This window comes from Mustelus asterias, chromosome 10, assembly GCF_964213995.1.
Source record: "Mustelus asterias chromosome 10, sMusAst1.hap1.1, whole genome shotgun sequence".
Classification (NCBI taxonomy): Eukaryota; Metazoa; Chordata; class Chondrichthyes; order Carcharhiniformes; family Triakidae; genus Mustelus; species Mustelus asterias.
Genome location: NC_135810.1, coordinates 88,583,875 through 88,601,754, shown reverse-complemented (window position 1 = coordinate 88,601,754; position 17,880 = coordinate 88,583,875). Strand labels below are relative to the sequence as shown.

The window sequence follows — 17,880 nt, the reverse complement described above, 5'->3', positions numbered from 1 at the left end:
AAGAACCCTAATACCACCTCCTTTTTGATCTCAGCATGATTCAAACTATCCACACACCCTTTCCCAGATTCATCATCCACCAAGTCCTCCTCTTTGGTGAATACTGACGCAAAGTACTCATTTAATACCTCGCCGATTTCCTCTGGCTCCATGCATAGATTTCCTCTCCTGTCCTTCAGTGGGCCAACCCTCTCCCTGGCTACTCTCTTACTTGGGATTTTCCTTAATCCTGCTGGCTAATGATTTTTTGTGACCCCCCTTTTAGCTCTCCTTACTCCTTGCTTAAGTTTCTTTCTACTTTCCTTGTATTCCACACTTGCTTCGTGTGTTCCCAGCCTCCAAGTCTTGACAAATGCTTCCTATTTCTCTTTGACTAGGCACACAATATCTCTCGTTATCCAAGGTTCCCACAATTTGCCATACTTCTCCTTCATCCTTACAGGAATGTGTCGGTCCTGAATCCCTATCAACTTACACTTGAAAGCCTCCCACACGCCAGATGTTGATTTACCCTCAAGCATCTGCCCCCAAGCTACATTCTTCAGTTCCTGCCTAATATTGTTGTAATTTGCCTTAACCCAGTTTAGCACCTTAACTTGGGGACTGCACTTTTCTTTATCCATCAGTACTTTAAAGCTTACTGAATTGTGGTCACTGTTCCTGAACTGCTCCCCTACTGAAACGTCAACCACCTGGCCAGGCTCATTCCCCAATACCAGGTCCAGTATGGCCCCTTTCCTAATTGGACTATCTACATACTGTTTCAAGAAGCCCTCCTGGATGCTCCTTACAAACTCTGCCCCATCCACGCCCCTAGCACAAAGTGAGTCCCAGTCAATATAGCGGAAATTAAAATCTCCCACCACAACAACCCTGTTACTTTTACACCTTGCCAAAATCTGCCTACATGTCTGTTCCTCTATCTCCCGTTGGCTGTTAGGCAGCCTATAGTAAACCCCCAACATTGTAACTGCATCCTTCCCACTCCTGAGCTCTACCCATATTGCCTCGCTGTATGAGCCCTCCGAGGTGTCCTCCCGCAGTACAGCTGTGATATTCTTCTCAACCAGTAGTGCAACTCTCCCATCCCTTTTACATCCCCCTCTATCCCGCCTGAAACATCTGTATCCTGGAATATTAAGCTGCCAATCCTGTCCTTAACCAAATCTCTCTAATAGCAACAACATCATGGTTCCAACTACTAATCCAATCTCGAAGTTCATCTGCCTTACCTGTTATACTTCTTGCATTGAAACAAATGCACTTCAGTCCATCAGGCCCTCTTTGATTAGCAACTACACCCTGCCTGCTCTTTCTGAGTCTTACTGGCCCTACTCTCTGGTTCCCCTTCAGTTAATTTTGAGTGAAGAAATTTCTTATCTCAATCCTAAATGATCAGTTTCTTCTGAGACTGTGACACATTGTTCTATGTCCTCCAATTAGGGGAGTCGGCCAACCTGTTCTGTCAAGCCCCTTCAGAATTTTGCATGGTTCAATGAGATCACCTCTCGTTCATCTGACATTCAGAGAATATAGATCCAATTTACTCAGTATCATCTCAGGACAATCCAGAAACCAATCTAGTGGCCTTCCCTGTACCACCTCTCCAACGCCAATATATCCTTCCTTAAATATGAAGACCAAAACTGCCACGGTACACTAGGTATGGTCTTGCCAAATCCCTGCACAACGTAGTATGAATTCCTTATTGTCCAATCCCCTTGTAACAAAGGTCAAGGTGCATTTGCCTTCCTAAATGTTTGCTGTGCCTGCATGCCAACTTGTGTTCCTTGTAAGGGTCCACTCAAATCTCTCTAAATGTCAACACCTTGAAGCTTCACACTTTTTAAAAACATATTCTTTGTTTCTTTTCTTTTTTACCAAAGTGAGTAACCTCCTAATTCCTCAAATTATACTCCACCTTCCACCTTGTTGCCCATTTGCTAAATTTATCTATATCTCTTTGTGGCCTCTTATTGTTCTTCTCATAGCTTACATTTCCACCTAGCTTTGTATCATAAACAGACTTGGATACATTACTCCAGTCTGTTTGTCTGCCCATTTATCCTTACATCCTGCTTCCTACCTGTTCATAACTCCTCCATTTATGCTAATCTATGACCCTTGCCCCTAACTTTGTGAACCCTGACTTACTTATCTGAGAGTGATGAAAATTAAGTTCACATTTCCTCTAAAATTTTAAAAGTTGCTTTGCAGAGCCATCCAGTGATCAAAGTCTGTATCTGCAAGCTGCTCAATATTTTTTTTCTACTGTCTCATGAAGCTTAAAGCAGGTCATTCATGCCGATTAGTCTGTGCTGCCATTTATGCTCCACAGAAGCCTCCTCCAAACCCTCCTTTTGTCTAAGTGTGCCAGTGTAGCCTTCTATTTCTTTCTCCCTAATTTGTTTATCTAGCTTCCCCTTAAAGATACCTCTGCTATTAGCGGCTTAGAATAAGGGGTCAGTCGTTTAGAAGTCTGGATGAAAAAAAATTTCTGCACTTAAAGCTTTATGGATCTTTGGAATTTTCTGTGCCTGACATTTGTGGGTGCTTAGTCATCTCCACGTATGGCATCTCACAACTTGGATTAAAATTGTAAATCCTATTCAAATGCCACCTACCACATCATGGCCAAAATGGTTACATACAAATGCAGCTAGTATGCATGGATATTCCATAGTAGTTGTTGAGCCGGAAGCTTTCAAATGGAAGAGGTTTACCAATTTTAATATATTGATTGTTTTGAGAAAAGTATAACATTTCAGTTGGTGCATGTGTACCAAAGATAATTCTATCTGAATAAGTGTATAATGGTTTCCGGGAGTCAACAATATTGGATGTTTTAATTAGCATAAAGCCATCGAGATCTGTAGCACAAGAAGTGGCAATTCCGTAAGTAGATCTGCGCGGGATAGAACTTGTTGGATCTGTTGCCTCTCCTCCTGCATCTTTCTTTGCTTCATATAGTTATTTATTCTATCCTTGAAACATGCAATGGCTGCTGCTTCTGTTACTCTCTATGTAAAGTATCCTGCATTCTAACACTTTGCTAGTTGATTTATTATTGTCACATGTATTAATATACAGTGAAAAGTATTGTTTATTGCACGCTATATAGACAAAGCATACCGTACATAGAAAAGAAAGAAGAGGGTGCAGAATGTGGTGTTACAGTCATAGCTAGGGTGTAGAGATAGATCAATTTATTACGAGGTAGGTCCATTCAAAAGTCTGATAGCAGCAGGGAAGAAGCTCTTCTTGAGTCGGTTGGTACGTGACCTCCGACTTGTGTATTTCAATAGAAATTTCTGCTAACCTCACTCCTATAAATGCAAGTTCGTCCTTTCTTTTCTTCATTCTGTACTGATCCTATCAAAGCCCTGCATAATTTTCATTTAGAATATTTTTATTAAAGGTTTTAATATTACATTTGCTGTGAAATGCAGCAAATCCCCAAAATCTAGTACAGTACAGAGTAATCGTTATTCCACACAAAACATACAGAAAAGACCAGTGAATATTCATACAAATGATTCCAATTATCCATCATTGCAATCGTTGTAATTGGCATCTCCTCTTGTATGGATAAGGTGGGGGTTCTCAGGATAACAGGATAAAATCATGAACATAGCGTCCCATGGTGCACACCCTCCTCTACTGGATCACATAATGGATAGCATATACAGGACTAGAAAAATATGAGATATCTTGTGAGATAATAGACACATCCCATGACCTCCAGACAATGAAAGAATAATCCATGAAAGGAGGCACATCAGGTTATCACCATTGGTACAGGCTATAGCATAGCAGAATATGTTCTCATGTATAGGAACCAGTAAGCCAACAGGTTCACAGCGCTACAAACCACCCTCCTCTCCAACTAAATCAGCAGCATTGATCAGACTCCCCAACACCGGAAAATTTAAACCATTTTCCTTAAAGGAAACCCTATCAACAAGAAGAATTGCCAAGACCTCTATCAACAGGGCATCTCGGGGAGAGATACAACCCTCCTACTCCTGACAAGATAAGGGAATCCCACTAAGACAGACTAAAACAAATCAGAATCTATATCAAATACCCATCTACCTGAATAGAAAGAGGAAGCCCCAAAAAGAGAGGAGCATCAGGATTCTCCAGTAAATGCCAAATGTATTCATTCAGCATACACTTTCACAAGAAGGATACCAAGAACAGAGCAGCATAATCTTACTATGAACTGTACACTGACACATGACACAACCCCCCCCCCCCCCCCCCCCCCCCCGCCACCGCCACCGCCCTCCCTTACTACTAACCTTCCTGCTCTACCACACCCTACAATAAGGGCCAACAAACTAAGAATACTCGCATCACTCTTGCATGTCAATTATCCCCCTCTCTAGGTACCACAAAAGCACCATCTAGGGCCTGCGATCAACCAGTTTCAACCCATTACCCCTCATCAAAGAAACCTGGATAACCCCTCATCAAAGAGACCTGGATAACAGGTCCACCATGCATTCCAGGGGTCAAATAATCAAATAACCACTGCCCGCGCAGTCAAATCAAAATAGAAGACCACCCTAACAAGGTTAGATATTCAAGGATTAGTTAGCTTCGTCTGGGCGTGCACCAAAACATAATTCCAAACATAAAGTGGAAGCAATGTCCTTGTAAGCATCTTGTACTGGGATTATCGCTGTTTGCTGTATCCATCAGTGATTTGGACGAATAAATTGAAGATATGCTGTTTAAATTTGCAAATGATACAAAATTTGGGGGTGTAGCGGAGTATTGCACTAAAATACAGGAGGACATCAGTCCAAAGATGTGCTGGTTAGGTTGATTGGCCATGTTAAATTGACCCTAGTGTCAGTGATTAGTGGGGTGAATATGTGGGGTTACAGGAATAGGGCCTGGGTGGGATTGGTCGGTGCAGACTTGATGGGCTGAATGGCCTCCTTCTGCACTGTATGGACACAAAAATTCTTGCAGAGAGACGGACAAATGGCAACTGAAACTCAATGTCGTGGTATATCTTGTCAGGAGAATCAAGGGAGAAAATTAACATGTATTTGGCAGTATCTGTGTATTGCGACAAGTTCTTTTTGTTGCTCTTGGTGAGTCATTTTTTTCCCCATATGTCTAAAGTGTTCCTGTATATGACCTCTAGGTACGAGAAGCTGCCTACAAGATCTTCCTGTATCCCAACCCTGAAATGCTACAGTGTTTGGACCAGCTGTTGGCTTGTAGGAACCAATTGGCACACCTAGTTGGTTATGAGAGCTTTGCACACCGAGCATTAAAAGGCACAATGGCCAAGGACCCAGGTAATGCACACCATGGTTGTGGTGTTTTTATATGTAATATCAATGCTTATTATTAGCTGGAATTTTATTCTTCTTTCAGAAACCGTGATGCATTTCCTCACAAAATTATCGGAAAAATTATCTAAAAGGTAGGTTTTGTTGGCCCCTTCGTTACTATCGACTTCAGATTTTATCTCTGCCTTTATTAGTATTGAGAATTTTATTACTTTTTTTTCAGTTTTTCCATCATATTTTCTCAAAACCAGATATCTTGGGTAATTTGCTGATGTGCAAATTTATGAAGCGTAAATTTCTTGGGAGAATGTGAACACATTCAGGAAAATAACCTGTTTACAGACTCAAATATATTTGTTTACAGAGTGCATTGTACGGAAAGCAGCGAATACTCTGTATACTCCACACAATGTAGGTGGACACCATTCCAAAGAGTTAAAATAACCCTTTTCTGAACCTGTTTCTTTCACAGTTTGATTCAATGTGTATTGTGTTTGCATTCAGGTAATTAGACATCTTTATACAGTTTAAACCTTTTGTTAATTTTTGTATCTTTACCTGAGTAAATCTTAGCGATATTTAGCAAACTCTTTTGCTAACTTAAGGAACCTAGCTGGCTTATTTTTGAACTGAGTTACACACAGTTGAATACATATATTAAATCAACAACACCACCTCATTTTTACATCCAAACTCTGTTATAACCAACTGTTCTTGGTGACTTCATCTAAAAAAAAATCAGGTTTCACATGTACATTAATGATGCCCAGCTCTCAATCACCAACATCTCACTCAACTCCTCCACTGCTTCATTGATTTGCTTCACTGATTTGTCAAGCTGCTTTTCTGATGTCCACTTTCGCTGAGAAGTGATTTCTTCCGATTAAATATTAGGCAGACCAAAACCATTGTCTTTAATCCTCAAACTCCTGTTGCTAGCCACACACTCTATCGTTCTTACTGGCACTGAACCACCTTGTCCTATTTGACTCTGAGTTGAGTTTCTGACCCTAAATCCTTTAGATCTCCAAGATTGCATATTTCCATCTCTTTAACGTTTCCTGTCTCTGCCTCGTGCTTCAGTTCACCACCTGCTGAACTCCTCATCTATGCCTTTATCTCCAGACTCTACTATTGCAATGCTCTGCTGGTTGGCTTCCAAGCTTTGTAGACTTGAATTTACTCAAAACTCTTCTGTCTCTGTCCTAACGTATACTAAGTTCCAGTCACTCATCATCCTTGTTTTCGCTAACCTACATTGATTCTTGGTCTGGTAATAGCTTGATTTTACAATTTTTATTGTTTTCAAATCCCCTCATGACCTCTCCCAGTCCGATAACTCTGAGAGATGGGAAAGATTTAAGGAAGCAATTCAAAACAAAAATACATTTCATTGAAAAACAAACGTTCATTGAGAAAGATCCATCCGTGACTTACTGTGGACTTGAAGTAAAATAGTATAATAGATTTAAAAAAGAGTCTTGCTACTATCCTTTGCAATATTGTAAGCCTGAGGATTGGGACTAATTCAGGAACCAGCACAGGAACGCCAAAAAGTTGATAAATAAGGGAGAAAAATAGAATGAGTAAAGTAGCCAGGAATATGAAAACGGATTGTAAAGTATTTTACAAATACATGAGAAGGATGAGAGTAGCTAATGTAAATGTTGGTCCCTTTAAGGCAGAGATAAGATAATTATCATGGGGAATGAGGAAATGGCAAAGAACTGAAAAAATATCTTGTACAATAAGAGTGAGGAAATTTTAAGGTAATTAATTTTCGTTCTTTCATGGGATGTGGGTGTCACTGGCACCAATTTGTTTCCCATTCCTAATTGCTCTTGAATTGAGTGACTTACTAAGTTATTTCAGAGGGCATTTGAGAGTCAATCACATTGCTGTGGATCTGAAGTCATACGTAAGCTAGACCTGGTAAGGATGGTAGATTTCCATCCTTAAAGGACATTAGTGAACCTGATGGATTTTTAAAACAATCCATGGTAGTTTCATGGTCACCGTTACTGAGACTAGTTTTATATTCCAGCTTTATTAACTGAACTCAAATTGAACCAGCTGCCATTTGGACCCATGCTCCAGTGCAATTGTCTGGGTCTCTGGATTAGTAGTCTAGTGACATTACCACTGGACCACCATCTACCTATATAATATCAGCAGAGAAAAAGTACTGGAAAAACTGAAGGGACTAAAATCTGCAAAAACCTTGTGCCCTGATGGCCTATATCCTTGGGTTGCTAAAGAAATAGCTGCAGAGATTGTGGATGCGCTAGTTATGATTTTTCAAAACTCCCTAGATTCTAGAATGGTCCCGGGGATTGGAAGTTCTGGCCCAATGTATCCAAGTTTACTGATGATGCAAAGCTAGATGGGAATGCAAGCTATCAGGAGAGCAAAAAGAGGCTGCAAAGAGGTTAGGTGAGTGGGCAACAGGGTGGCAGATGGCATTTATTGTGGGGAAGTGTGAGATTTTTTAGAAGGTGGGAAACTTGTAAATGTTGATGTTCAGAGGGACTTGGATGCACTCGTACGAAGAACATAGTGTTGACAATCAGGGAGGGCAAATTGCATGTTAATCATTATTGCAAGGTGATTGGAAGACAAGAATAAAGATGGTCTGCTGCAATTATGTAAGGCTTTATGTTCTTGTACTGGGCCTTTACTGTGACATTTAGAAGAATGAGAAGTGATCTCATTCAAAATTCTTACAGGGTTCAACAGGGTATTCCCCCTGGCCAGGGTGTCTAGAACCAAGGGACACAGTCTCAGAATAAGGGGTATCTCATTTAGGACTGAGATGAGGAGGAATTTCTTCACTCAGAGGATGTTGAATCTTTGGAATTCTCTGCCACAGAGGTCTGTGGCAGCTCAGTCATTGAGCATGTTCAAGACAGAGATTGAAAAGGTTCCACATATTAAAAACATCAGGGATACGGGTATAGTGCAGAAAAATTGTGTTGAAGTAGAAGATCGGCCATGATCTCATTGAATTGAAGGGCTCCCATCTTATGTGCTTTGGTGAGACCACACCGAGAATACTGTATATAATTTTGCCTCCACGTTGAGTGGCAGTACAGTGAAGGTTCACTAGATTGTCCTGGGGCGAGAGAGGATGATCACATTGAAACATACAAGATTCTGAAGGGTCTCATGTTTTCCCTGTCTCGGAAATTTAGATGTGGAGATGCCGGTGTTGGACTGGGGTAAACACCGAGTTTTAACAACACCAGGTTAAAGTCCAATAGGTTTATTTGGTAGCAAATGCCATTAGCTTTCGGAGTGCTGCTCTTTCGTCAGATGGAGTGGATATCTGCTCTCAAACATCCGAAGAGGAAAGAGTCGAAACGATCGACAGCTCAAACAGGGCACAGAGACACAAAATCAAGTTACAGAATACTGATTAGAATGCGAATTAGAATGGGAATTTAGAACACGGTGACAGTCACAGGATAAGGGTTGGTTAGTGCAAATTGTTATGCTAACATTGACTTTTGTGTTCCTTTGTTTTACGTGTATCTGCACTATCATTTGGATCCACTGGGGTTTATATCAGATACCTTTTATTTTCCAGAACTGAGAAAGATTTTTGTATGATGCAAGAAATGAAGAAAAAACTAAATCCAAAATGTAGTGTAAGTATTTTTCTCATTATTCAAATCAGTTTACCTACACTGGTCTTCCTTATTTATTCTTTTGATTGGGGAAAAGTAATAGTATAATATGCCCATAGAAGGTTTTGTAACGCCAAGATGCTATTGCAGCATTTTTTGATAGGAGCTAAGTGGCTGAGAAACTGCTGGAAAACAGGTGCTTGAAGAGACTTTCAACAGTAGTTTTTGGTGTTACCTCACCAGCACACAGCTCAGATTGATAATTTTGTCAGACTATTCCTAACCTGGAAACTTTTCGTACTAAAATCTCTTGTAATGTTGTTCATGGTGAGTTCTGTTATTCACTGTCACGCAGTTTTCTATTCTGTGAAATCTAAATGAATAGTGTTTATTATTTCACACATGCATTTATTCCTCCACCTTTTGCATTTAGTTTTCAATCCTATTCCAACTTTAAAGCTGAAAATAGACGAGATGTTTTACTAATTGGGCAACTAAATGCCTGAATTCAGAATTTCATGCTGTTGGTGGCATAACTTCAAATGATAATTGTGGCAGAAAATATTTGTTGACAGCTAATTGAGGTGGAAGCTGCTAATGCCATTTTTCTGTTGAAAATGTATTCTCTCTCTGTATTTCTTTGTGCTTTTTGGGCTGTAGTTCATTCCAGTGTTACTGCCCTCCACATGACAGATATTTTTGGAAGGATTACTGCCACAGGCATCCAGCATCTGTCTCTTTTATGCTCAATTTCATGCAAGAGGGCTTTTAGGTCAGTTTTTGGGAAGTTGTGGCAGGATTTTCTCTTTCTCTGCCATCCCTGGTTCCTTGTTTGCATGCACTTGACACAAAAACAAGCATGCAACATCTAATCAATCTAGCTGACAGTCAACTGAGCCAAGCTGTAGTCCTCACATGGCTGTTGTTTTTATTGCTACAATCTTCAGCCAGCACTTTTTAAAGGCTGCACTCTTTAACTTTCAAGCACTCTATCATGCCACTCCCATTTTACAGATGCTTTTGACAGCCGCTAGCCTAATCGTTATGCAAGTGCGCTCACCGGGATATTTTGCTGTAAAATACCTCCGCAGTCAATTGACAACCATTATCATTGATGTGGAAATTCAGCACCCTGATATTTAAAAGTAGCGGGTAGGTGGAGTAGGGCTTATTATGATGCGAGTTACCTTGAGTTATGGCATCATAAGTTAATGGCCCTTTGAATTGGTTTAACTGAGGTGTGGACTCTGGAGTTTGGCAGCATTGTGGTGAAGCTTTATTAACGTGAGACAATTATTTGGTCTGCCAACACTGAAATCTGAGATTTGGCAAAAGGGGATGAAATGTGGAGTTTGATTCACTGGTGGTTTCGACCTTTCGTCAATATTGAGGAGACCTTATGGGTCTGACTACATCGGGTGCAGCGTATCCCAGGTCTGACAGCATTTGTAACTTACCAAGAGATTATTATAAATGCAAAATTTGGTGAATTGAGCAGTAGCCCTTGTCACTACAGGGCACCACAGGACTGAGAGCTTCATGGATAGCATCTTTCTGGAGGTGGTCACCACACAGTTTAAAAGTGTGCAGGCAGAGAGGGAATGGACGATTGTCAGAAGGACAATGAGGATCAGGCAGGCAGAGCAGGAATCCATGCATGCACCTTGCTGACCAACCAGTGTTCTATTTTGACAACTGGTAAGATTGGTGGTTCATCTGAAATGTGCAGGTAAATCCAAGGTCCATGACACCTTAGGTTGCTCAACTGCACAGGAAGGGGGGGGGGGGGGGGGTGGCGGGGAAGTGAAAGAACAGTTATGATAGAGAATCAGATAGGGAACAGAGAGACATCTTGTGGCTGTAGTCATGATTCCAGGATGATGTGTCTCTGGTGCCAGGGTCAAAGATATCTCTGGCTGCAGGACATTGAGGGGGGTGGGGAAGTAAACACCAGAGGACCTGGTTCATGTTGGCAGTAAGAGGGTTGAGGTCTGGAAAGCAGAGTTTAGGGAGTTGAAAGAGAGATTGAAAAGTGGACTTCGGAGATAAATTTCTCTGATTATTCCCGGTGACGCATGCTGGTGAATACCGAAATGGGAACATAGCTGGAAAGATGGTGTAGAAAGGCTGGGGGCAGATTTAGATTCCGGAGGCAATGAGATTGTTTCTGACAGAAGTGGGACCTATAAAAACTGAATGACTTGTACTTCAACAGAACTGGGACAAATGTCCTCTTGGGATTTTGCTAAGTGTTGTTAAGAAGGGTTTGAATTATCTTGGCATGGGGATGAGAGCCCCAGAGTGTTTTTGAAGGGAGAGAAGTTGGAAATGAGTGCTTGGAAGAGAGAGGTAACAAAAGTTAGAAAGCAGACAATAAGGATGTTTGGCATTTTTGTTTCAACGTAAGAAATAAGGGGAATGAGATACATAAGAGCACAATTTGAAAAGTGAAAGTATGATAATATAGCTATTACTGAGCCATGGCTGAAAGCAGAGCAAGAATAGCAGCTTACAATTGCTGGTTACAGGGTTTTCAGATGAAATGGAGAAAGGATTTTTAAAAAGTCATCAGTATTGATTGAATAAACAATTACAGCTGGTAGGAGGGACGATGTGACAGAAGGTTTATTAAATGAAGCCATTTGGGTGGAAATGAAGAATACAGACTAGGCAATCATTACTGGGAGCGTATTATAAAAAATGACAGGCAATGAGAAGAACATGGATGTAAGCTAAGCTCTGAGAAGTGCAAAAGCAATAGGGCAGCAATCGTGGGTGATATCTAGGATGGAATAAGTGTGAAAGACACAGATGCAGCAACATTTTAGAAACGCATTCAGGTGAAATGTTTTTAGCCAGAATGTAGCAAGCCCAATAGAGGTGGTTGTGATGAAGCTGGGCAGTTGGAAGGGGAGCACTTAGTCCTTACTCATTCTGTGCTGCCTGCTATTTTGCATTGGGCTTCTGTGTAAGCGTCAAGGACATGTGTTAGCAGCATGTAAAAGGCTTGCTATAATTAATAATGGCCCTTGTTGTAGAATTCTTTTTGTAAAATAAATCTGTCCCAGTGCTGGATAAATGTGTTAAGCAATGCATAGTGCCAACGGGCAGCAAGGAAACTGAAGTGTTATTTAAAGGATTTGTCTTCAACGCAGTTTAGTTGCTGATTTGCCAATTTTGCTATTTAACTTCTGGAATGTTTTGTTCAAACCTTCTTTCAGCCTTCTACAAGTGAATTTTAACTTCTGGCAAGTCTTTTGCTGGTGGCGGCCTGCTTTTGTCTACCTTCAGTTTTATTGTAATCATGGGTGATATGGTAGCGCTGTCTTTAGATTTAGAGGAGAAAAGAGAGTGGGGAAGAAAACACGAGAGCAGAAGTGGGAAGGGGAGGGTATACATACAAGGCTGCAACAACAGCATATCTTCAGGGAGCATTTCTAACTCAGTTTCACTGAGCTGCAATGTGTCAACTGCAACACTCAATCTACAGTTTCAATTTTATATCAACCAAAACTTGCATTTTCCCTCCAAAAGAGCTAGTGTCAGAAGTTATTTTAAGGAGTAAAGGATGGAAGTCTTATGCTCATCCGTCCTTTTCTTGTTACAGAGTAGAAAGCTTTCATGGATGCTATACCACTCACTTCCCGAGTTGTGCAAATTTCCCTTGATAGGGATAAGTAAAATTTTAGAAAAATATTGTCAAAATTTTCCTGAGTCCAAAGAACCGTTCTCTTGAATACGACAAACAATATGGTGAATCTGTCATGAAAGGGTGAACTTCTCTGAAATGTGCAGAAAGCAAGACTAAATATGCAATTTCAAATCAGTTATATTTTTGGGGTTAGATTACAAACCTTAGGTTTTTAGCTTAGTCTATTAACCACTAAAAGTTATTACACCTTTATGGAGGATCTGTTTGTTCCTGTCCAGAAGCCTCCTGTCATGTACTTAGTCTCTGATGGATTTTTATCATAATTGTAGATTTCATATTGTGTGTATTGGAAAATCACCGAATGTGTGATAGGTGAGTTATTTCAGATTGTTTGGAGAGTTTTGAATCAATTGAATTTGAAACAATGTAGCAATCTACAGGAGCAGTAGAAAATAGAATCCTAGAAAAACTTCAGAAAAGATGGAAATAGATAGATTTCTAGACTCTAAGGACATCAAGGAGTATGGGGAAAGCACAGGAATATGGCATTGAGATAGAGGATGAGCCCTGATCATATTGAATGGTGGAGGAGACTCAAAAGACCGAAAGGCCACCTTATCCTATTTTCTAGATTTCTATGCTCTATATTGGATATATTGAGTTGTAACCTACAAATAGGATCAGAAGTTGCTTCACTCAAGTATGACTACTCAAGTAAACCAATTGGATCTACAAATAGTCAATTTTTTAGGACCAACAAAGAAGGATGCATCCCGTGGCTTGTACCTGTAGGTCAAATTAAAAACTGAACTAAAAAAAAACTTAAAAACAAACTTGTTCTCGATCTTTATTTTGGGGTGGCACGGTAGCGCAGTGGTTAGCACTGCTGCTTCACAGCTCCAGGGTCCCGGGTTCGATTCCCGGCTCGGGTCACTGTCTGTGTGGAGTTTGCACATTCTCCTCGTGTCTGCGTGGGTTTCCTCCGGGTGCTCCGGTTTCCTCCCACAGTCCAAAGATGTGCGGGTTAGGTTGATTGGCCAGGTTAAAAATTGCCCCTTAGAATCCTGAGATGTGTAGGTTAGAGGGATTAGCGGGTAAATATGTGGGGGTAGGGCCTGGGTGGGATTGTGGTCGGTGCAGACTCGATGGGCTGAATGGCCTCCTTCTGCACTGTAGGGTTTCTATGATTTCTATGATTAAGTTAAAGCTGCCACATTAGATGCCAACTAGCTGCCAATGTTGAGCTTGCCATTTCAAATGTTACTGTTTCTTTAGATTGTAAATGATGTACAATCGTGCATAGCCCATGGTTGATTAAGGCAAAAATAATAACTTCAGAGTATTCTGATGAAAGACAACTCACTGAAATGTTATCTTTATTTCTCTCTAGTTGCCTGAGCTGCTGAGAATTTCCAGTATTTTCAGTTTTTATTTCAGATTTCCAGCATCCGCAGTATTTCGCTATTGCAACTTTTATTATGGTGTATTATCTAGAAACAACACAGTAAGCCATTTGGCCCTTCGAGGTTGCCCTGCCATCCACTATGATCATGACTGATCCTCCATCTCAAAGCCCATGCTCCTGCACTTTCCTCTTACCCCTTGACACCATTAGAGTCTGAAAATCTATCAAATTCCTTCTTAAGTATACTCACTGATGTGACCTTCACAGTATTCTGTGGTGGAAAACTCTGCAGGCTCACCGCCCTCTGAAGAAATTTTTCTTCATCTCTGTCCTAAATGGCCAACCCCATATTCTGAGACTGTCAGCTCTTGTTCCAGACCTCCCAGCCAGAGGAAACAACATCCCTACATCCATCCTGTCCAACCCTGTCAGAATTTTATATGTTTCAATTAGATCCCTTCTCATTCTTCTAAATTCTACTGAATGCAGGCCTAGTCGACCAATCTACCCTCGTGTGACAATCCTACCATTCCAGGAATCAGTCTGGTCAACCTTGGCTACACTCTATGGCAAGTATATCCTTTCTTGGATAAAGAGACCAAAATTGCAATCAGTACTTGAGGTGTGGTCTCACCAAGGCCCTGTGCAGCTACAGTAAGTCATGCTTGCTCTTGTACTTAAGTTCTCTTGCAATGAAGGCCAACATACTATTTGCCTTCCTAACTGCTTGCTGTACTTGCATTATTGTTTTCAGTGACTGGTGTACCAGGACACCCAGGTCCCTTTGTACGTCAACATTTTCCAATCTATCACCACTTAAATAATACTCTGCCATTCTGGTTCTCCATCTGAAGTGGATAACTTCACATCTACCCGGCAATGTGGAAAATTGCCTGGGTTCGGCCCGTACACAAGAAACAGGACAAATTCAACCCAACCAATTACCACCCCATCAGTCTACTCTCGATCGTCAATAAAGTGATGGAAGTGGTCATCAACACTGCAATCAAGTGGCAGTTACTCAGCAATAACCTGCTCACGGATGCTCAGTTTGGGTTCTGCCAAGGGTCACTTAGCTCCTGACCTCATTATAGTCTTGGTTCAATAATGGACAAAAGGACTGAATGCCAGAGATGAGTTGAGGTGAAAGTGACTGCCCTTGACATCAAGGCAGCATTTGACCGAGTATGGCATCAAAGAGCCCTAGCAAAACTGGAGTCAGTGGGAATTGGGGGAAAACTCTGTTAGAGTCGTACCTGGCACAAAGGAAGATGGTTCTGGTGATTGGAGGTCAATCATTTCAGCTCCAAGACATCACTGCAGGAGTTTCTACAGGTAGTGTCCAAATCCCAACCATCTTCAGCTGCTTCATTAATGATCTTTCTTTCATCATAAGATCAAAAGTAGGGCTGTTCACCGATGATTGCCCAATGATCAGTATCACTCACGATTCCTCAGGTACTGAAGCAGTCCATATCCAAATGCAGCAAGAATTGGACAATATCCAGGCTTGGGCTGATAAGTGGCAAGTAACATACCACACAAGTGCCAGGCAATGACCCCATGACATTCAATGGCATTACCATCGCTGAATCCTCTACTATCAACATCCAGGGGATTACCATTGACAAGAAACTGAACTGGACTAGCCATATAAATACTGAGGCTACCAGAGCAGGACAAGGGTAGGAATCCTGCTGCGAGTAACTCACCACCTGACTCCCCAAAGGTGGTCCACCATCTACAAGGCACAAGTCAGGATTGTAGTGGAGTACTCGCCACTTGCCTGGGTGAGTGCAGCTCCAACAACACTCAAGGAGCTTGACACCATCCAGGACAATGCAGCCCACTTGATTGTTACCCCTTCCACAATCGTTTAATCCCTCCACCACTGACGAACAGTGGCAGGCATGTGTACCATCTACTTGATGCACTGAGGAACTCACCGAGGTTCTTTAGGTAGCACCCCCCCAATTCACGACCGTTTTGAAGGACGAGCAGCAGATACCGGGGAACATCAGCACCTGGAGATTCCCCTCCTAGTCTCTGACCATCCTAATTTGGAAACATGTTGTTGTTCCTTCACTGTGTCGCTGGATCAAAATCCTGGAACTCTCTCCCTAACAGCAGTGTGGGTGTTCCTACACCTCATAATCTGTAGCAGTTCAAGAAGGTAGCTCACCATCACCTTCTCAAGGGCACCTAGGGGTGGGCAATAAATGCTGGTCTAGCCAGTGATGCCGACATCCCATAAGTAAATAAAAAGAAAATTATCCACATTATATTGCATCTGTCATGTATTTGCCCACTCATTCAATTTGTCTAAATCACCTTGAAGTGTCTTTATACTCTCATCATCACTCTTATTCCACCAAGTTTCATGTTGTCAGCAAACTTGGAAGTATTACTTTTGGTTCCCTCATCCAAATTATTGATGTATATTGTGACTCGCTGGGGCCTGAGCTCTGATCCTTGTGGGACCCCACTAGTCACTGCCTACAACTTTGAAAAAGACCCATTTATTCCTACTCTGTTTCCTATTTGCTAACCAATTCTCAATTCGTGCCAATATATTACCCAAAGTCCCATGTGTCCCCCGCCCCCACGGTGCACAAGCCATTCATGGTATAAGAACCTGGCTCTTGCTGCATTCAGCTGAGAAACCACCTCCCCAACAGTGCTTCATACAGAAAACCTGCTGGATAGGGAGATGAGCCCACTGAACTCCTGCACCATCTATCTAGTGCTTTTGCTTTGTCTGGCAGTCACCAATTCACTTTCTGCGTGTGCACTCTTTATCTGTGATGTGATCACCTCACTGTATGTGCTATCCACGTAGATCTCAGCCTGGCAGATGCTCCACAGTGACTCCAGTCACAACTTCAGTTTTGCAACGCAGATTTCATGTAGCTGCAGCTGGAGAGACACTTCCTGCACATGTGGTCGCCTTGGATACTGGAAGAGTCCCTGACTTCCTCCATCACACAAGGAGCATTCCACATACTTGAGCTGCTCTGCCATGAATTACACTTAAATTTACTGTTTACTTTTAGGGTAGATTAAGGACAGCAGAAATACTCACCAGGCCCTACTTACCAAGGCTGCCACTTTTTTTTCTGAGGACGGGGAAAAGGAAAGCAACAGCTTGCTCCCTCCTCATCCCAGTCACCGAACTCCAACTTTTGCACTCCACTATAGTCGAAAGGCGCACTCCGGCGCAGACAAACTACCTTATCTATTGTTGTTGATGCAACTGAATCATCCCAACCTGATATGCGTATGTTATTCATGTTGGCTGCATTCACAAATATGAAGACCACTTTTGGTAAGATAATGTCTGTCAAGCAAACCCACCTTTTGTTAAAGGATGACTTGCTATTTATTGCTTTAAATATGCTTGACAAGCCTTGGCAACTAAAGGCAAGTGCAGTATTTTCTGAAACACTAAGAAAGAAAGTAAAAGATACAGCTGGTATACTAAGTTGGTGTTGATCCTTGTATAGGATGGAGGGAATTTTAAAGCCTCTTTTGGGCATCTATCAAACTTACTTTTGGCTTCTATCAAAATGAGATGTTGCAAAGAAAAATTATTGCCTAAATGGTTTGACATGACTAAGGTAAAGTGGAAATGAGTCAACAGCTTCAAATCTATTCTTGTTTTGCAATCAGCTTGTGTCATGGACTGTTTTCTTTTGGTGCAGGTGCCACAGTAAGGCACTATTGCTGACAATGGGTAAAATAAAATATAGGAGGAGGTTTCCAAGCTGAGGCTTTTAAGCATCATGGAAAGAAGAGAAAACTAGACAAAAAAATTGAAAACTCCTAAAAGGACAAATTCAGTGATTCTAATGAATAAGATGGGAATCTTGCTATTTGGGGAGAGAA

The 17,880-nt window shown here is 41.4% G+C and overlaps 1 protein-coding gene across 1 annotated transcript in view; it reads left to right on the top strand.

Annotated features, from left to right (window-relative positions):
• mipepa (mitochondrial intermediate peptidase a) overlaps positions 1-17,880 on the top strand; it is a 131,907-nt gene that overhangs the window by 25,858 nt on the left and 88,169 nt on the right. The window contains exons 7-9 of the mRNA XM_078222145.1: positions 5,162-5,318; positions 5,398-5,446; positions 8,899-8,959. Of these exons, the coding sequence (XP_078078271.1) occupies positions 5,162-5,318; positions 5,398-5,446; positions 8,899-8,959 (267 nt within the window). The remainder of the gene's footprint in view (positions 1-5,161; positions 5,319-5,397; positions 5,447-8,898; positions 8,960-17,880) is intronic.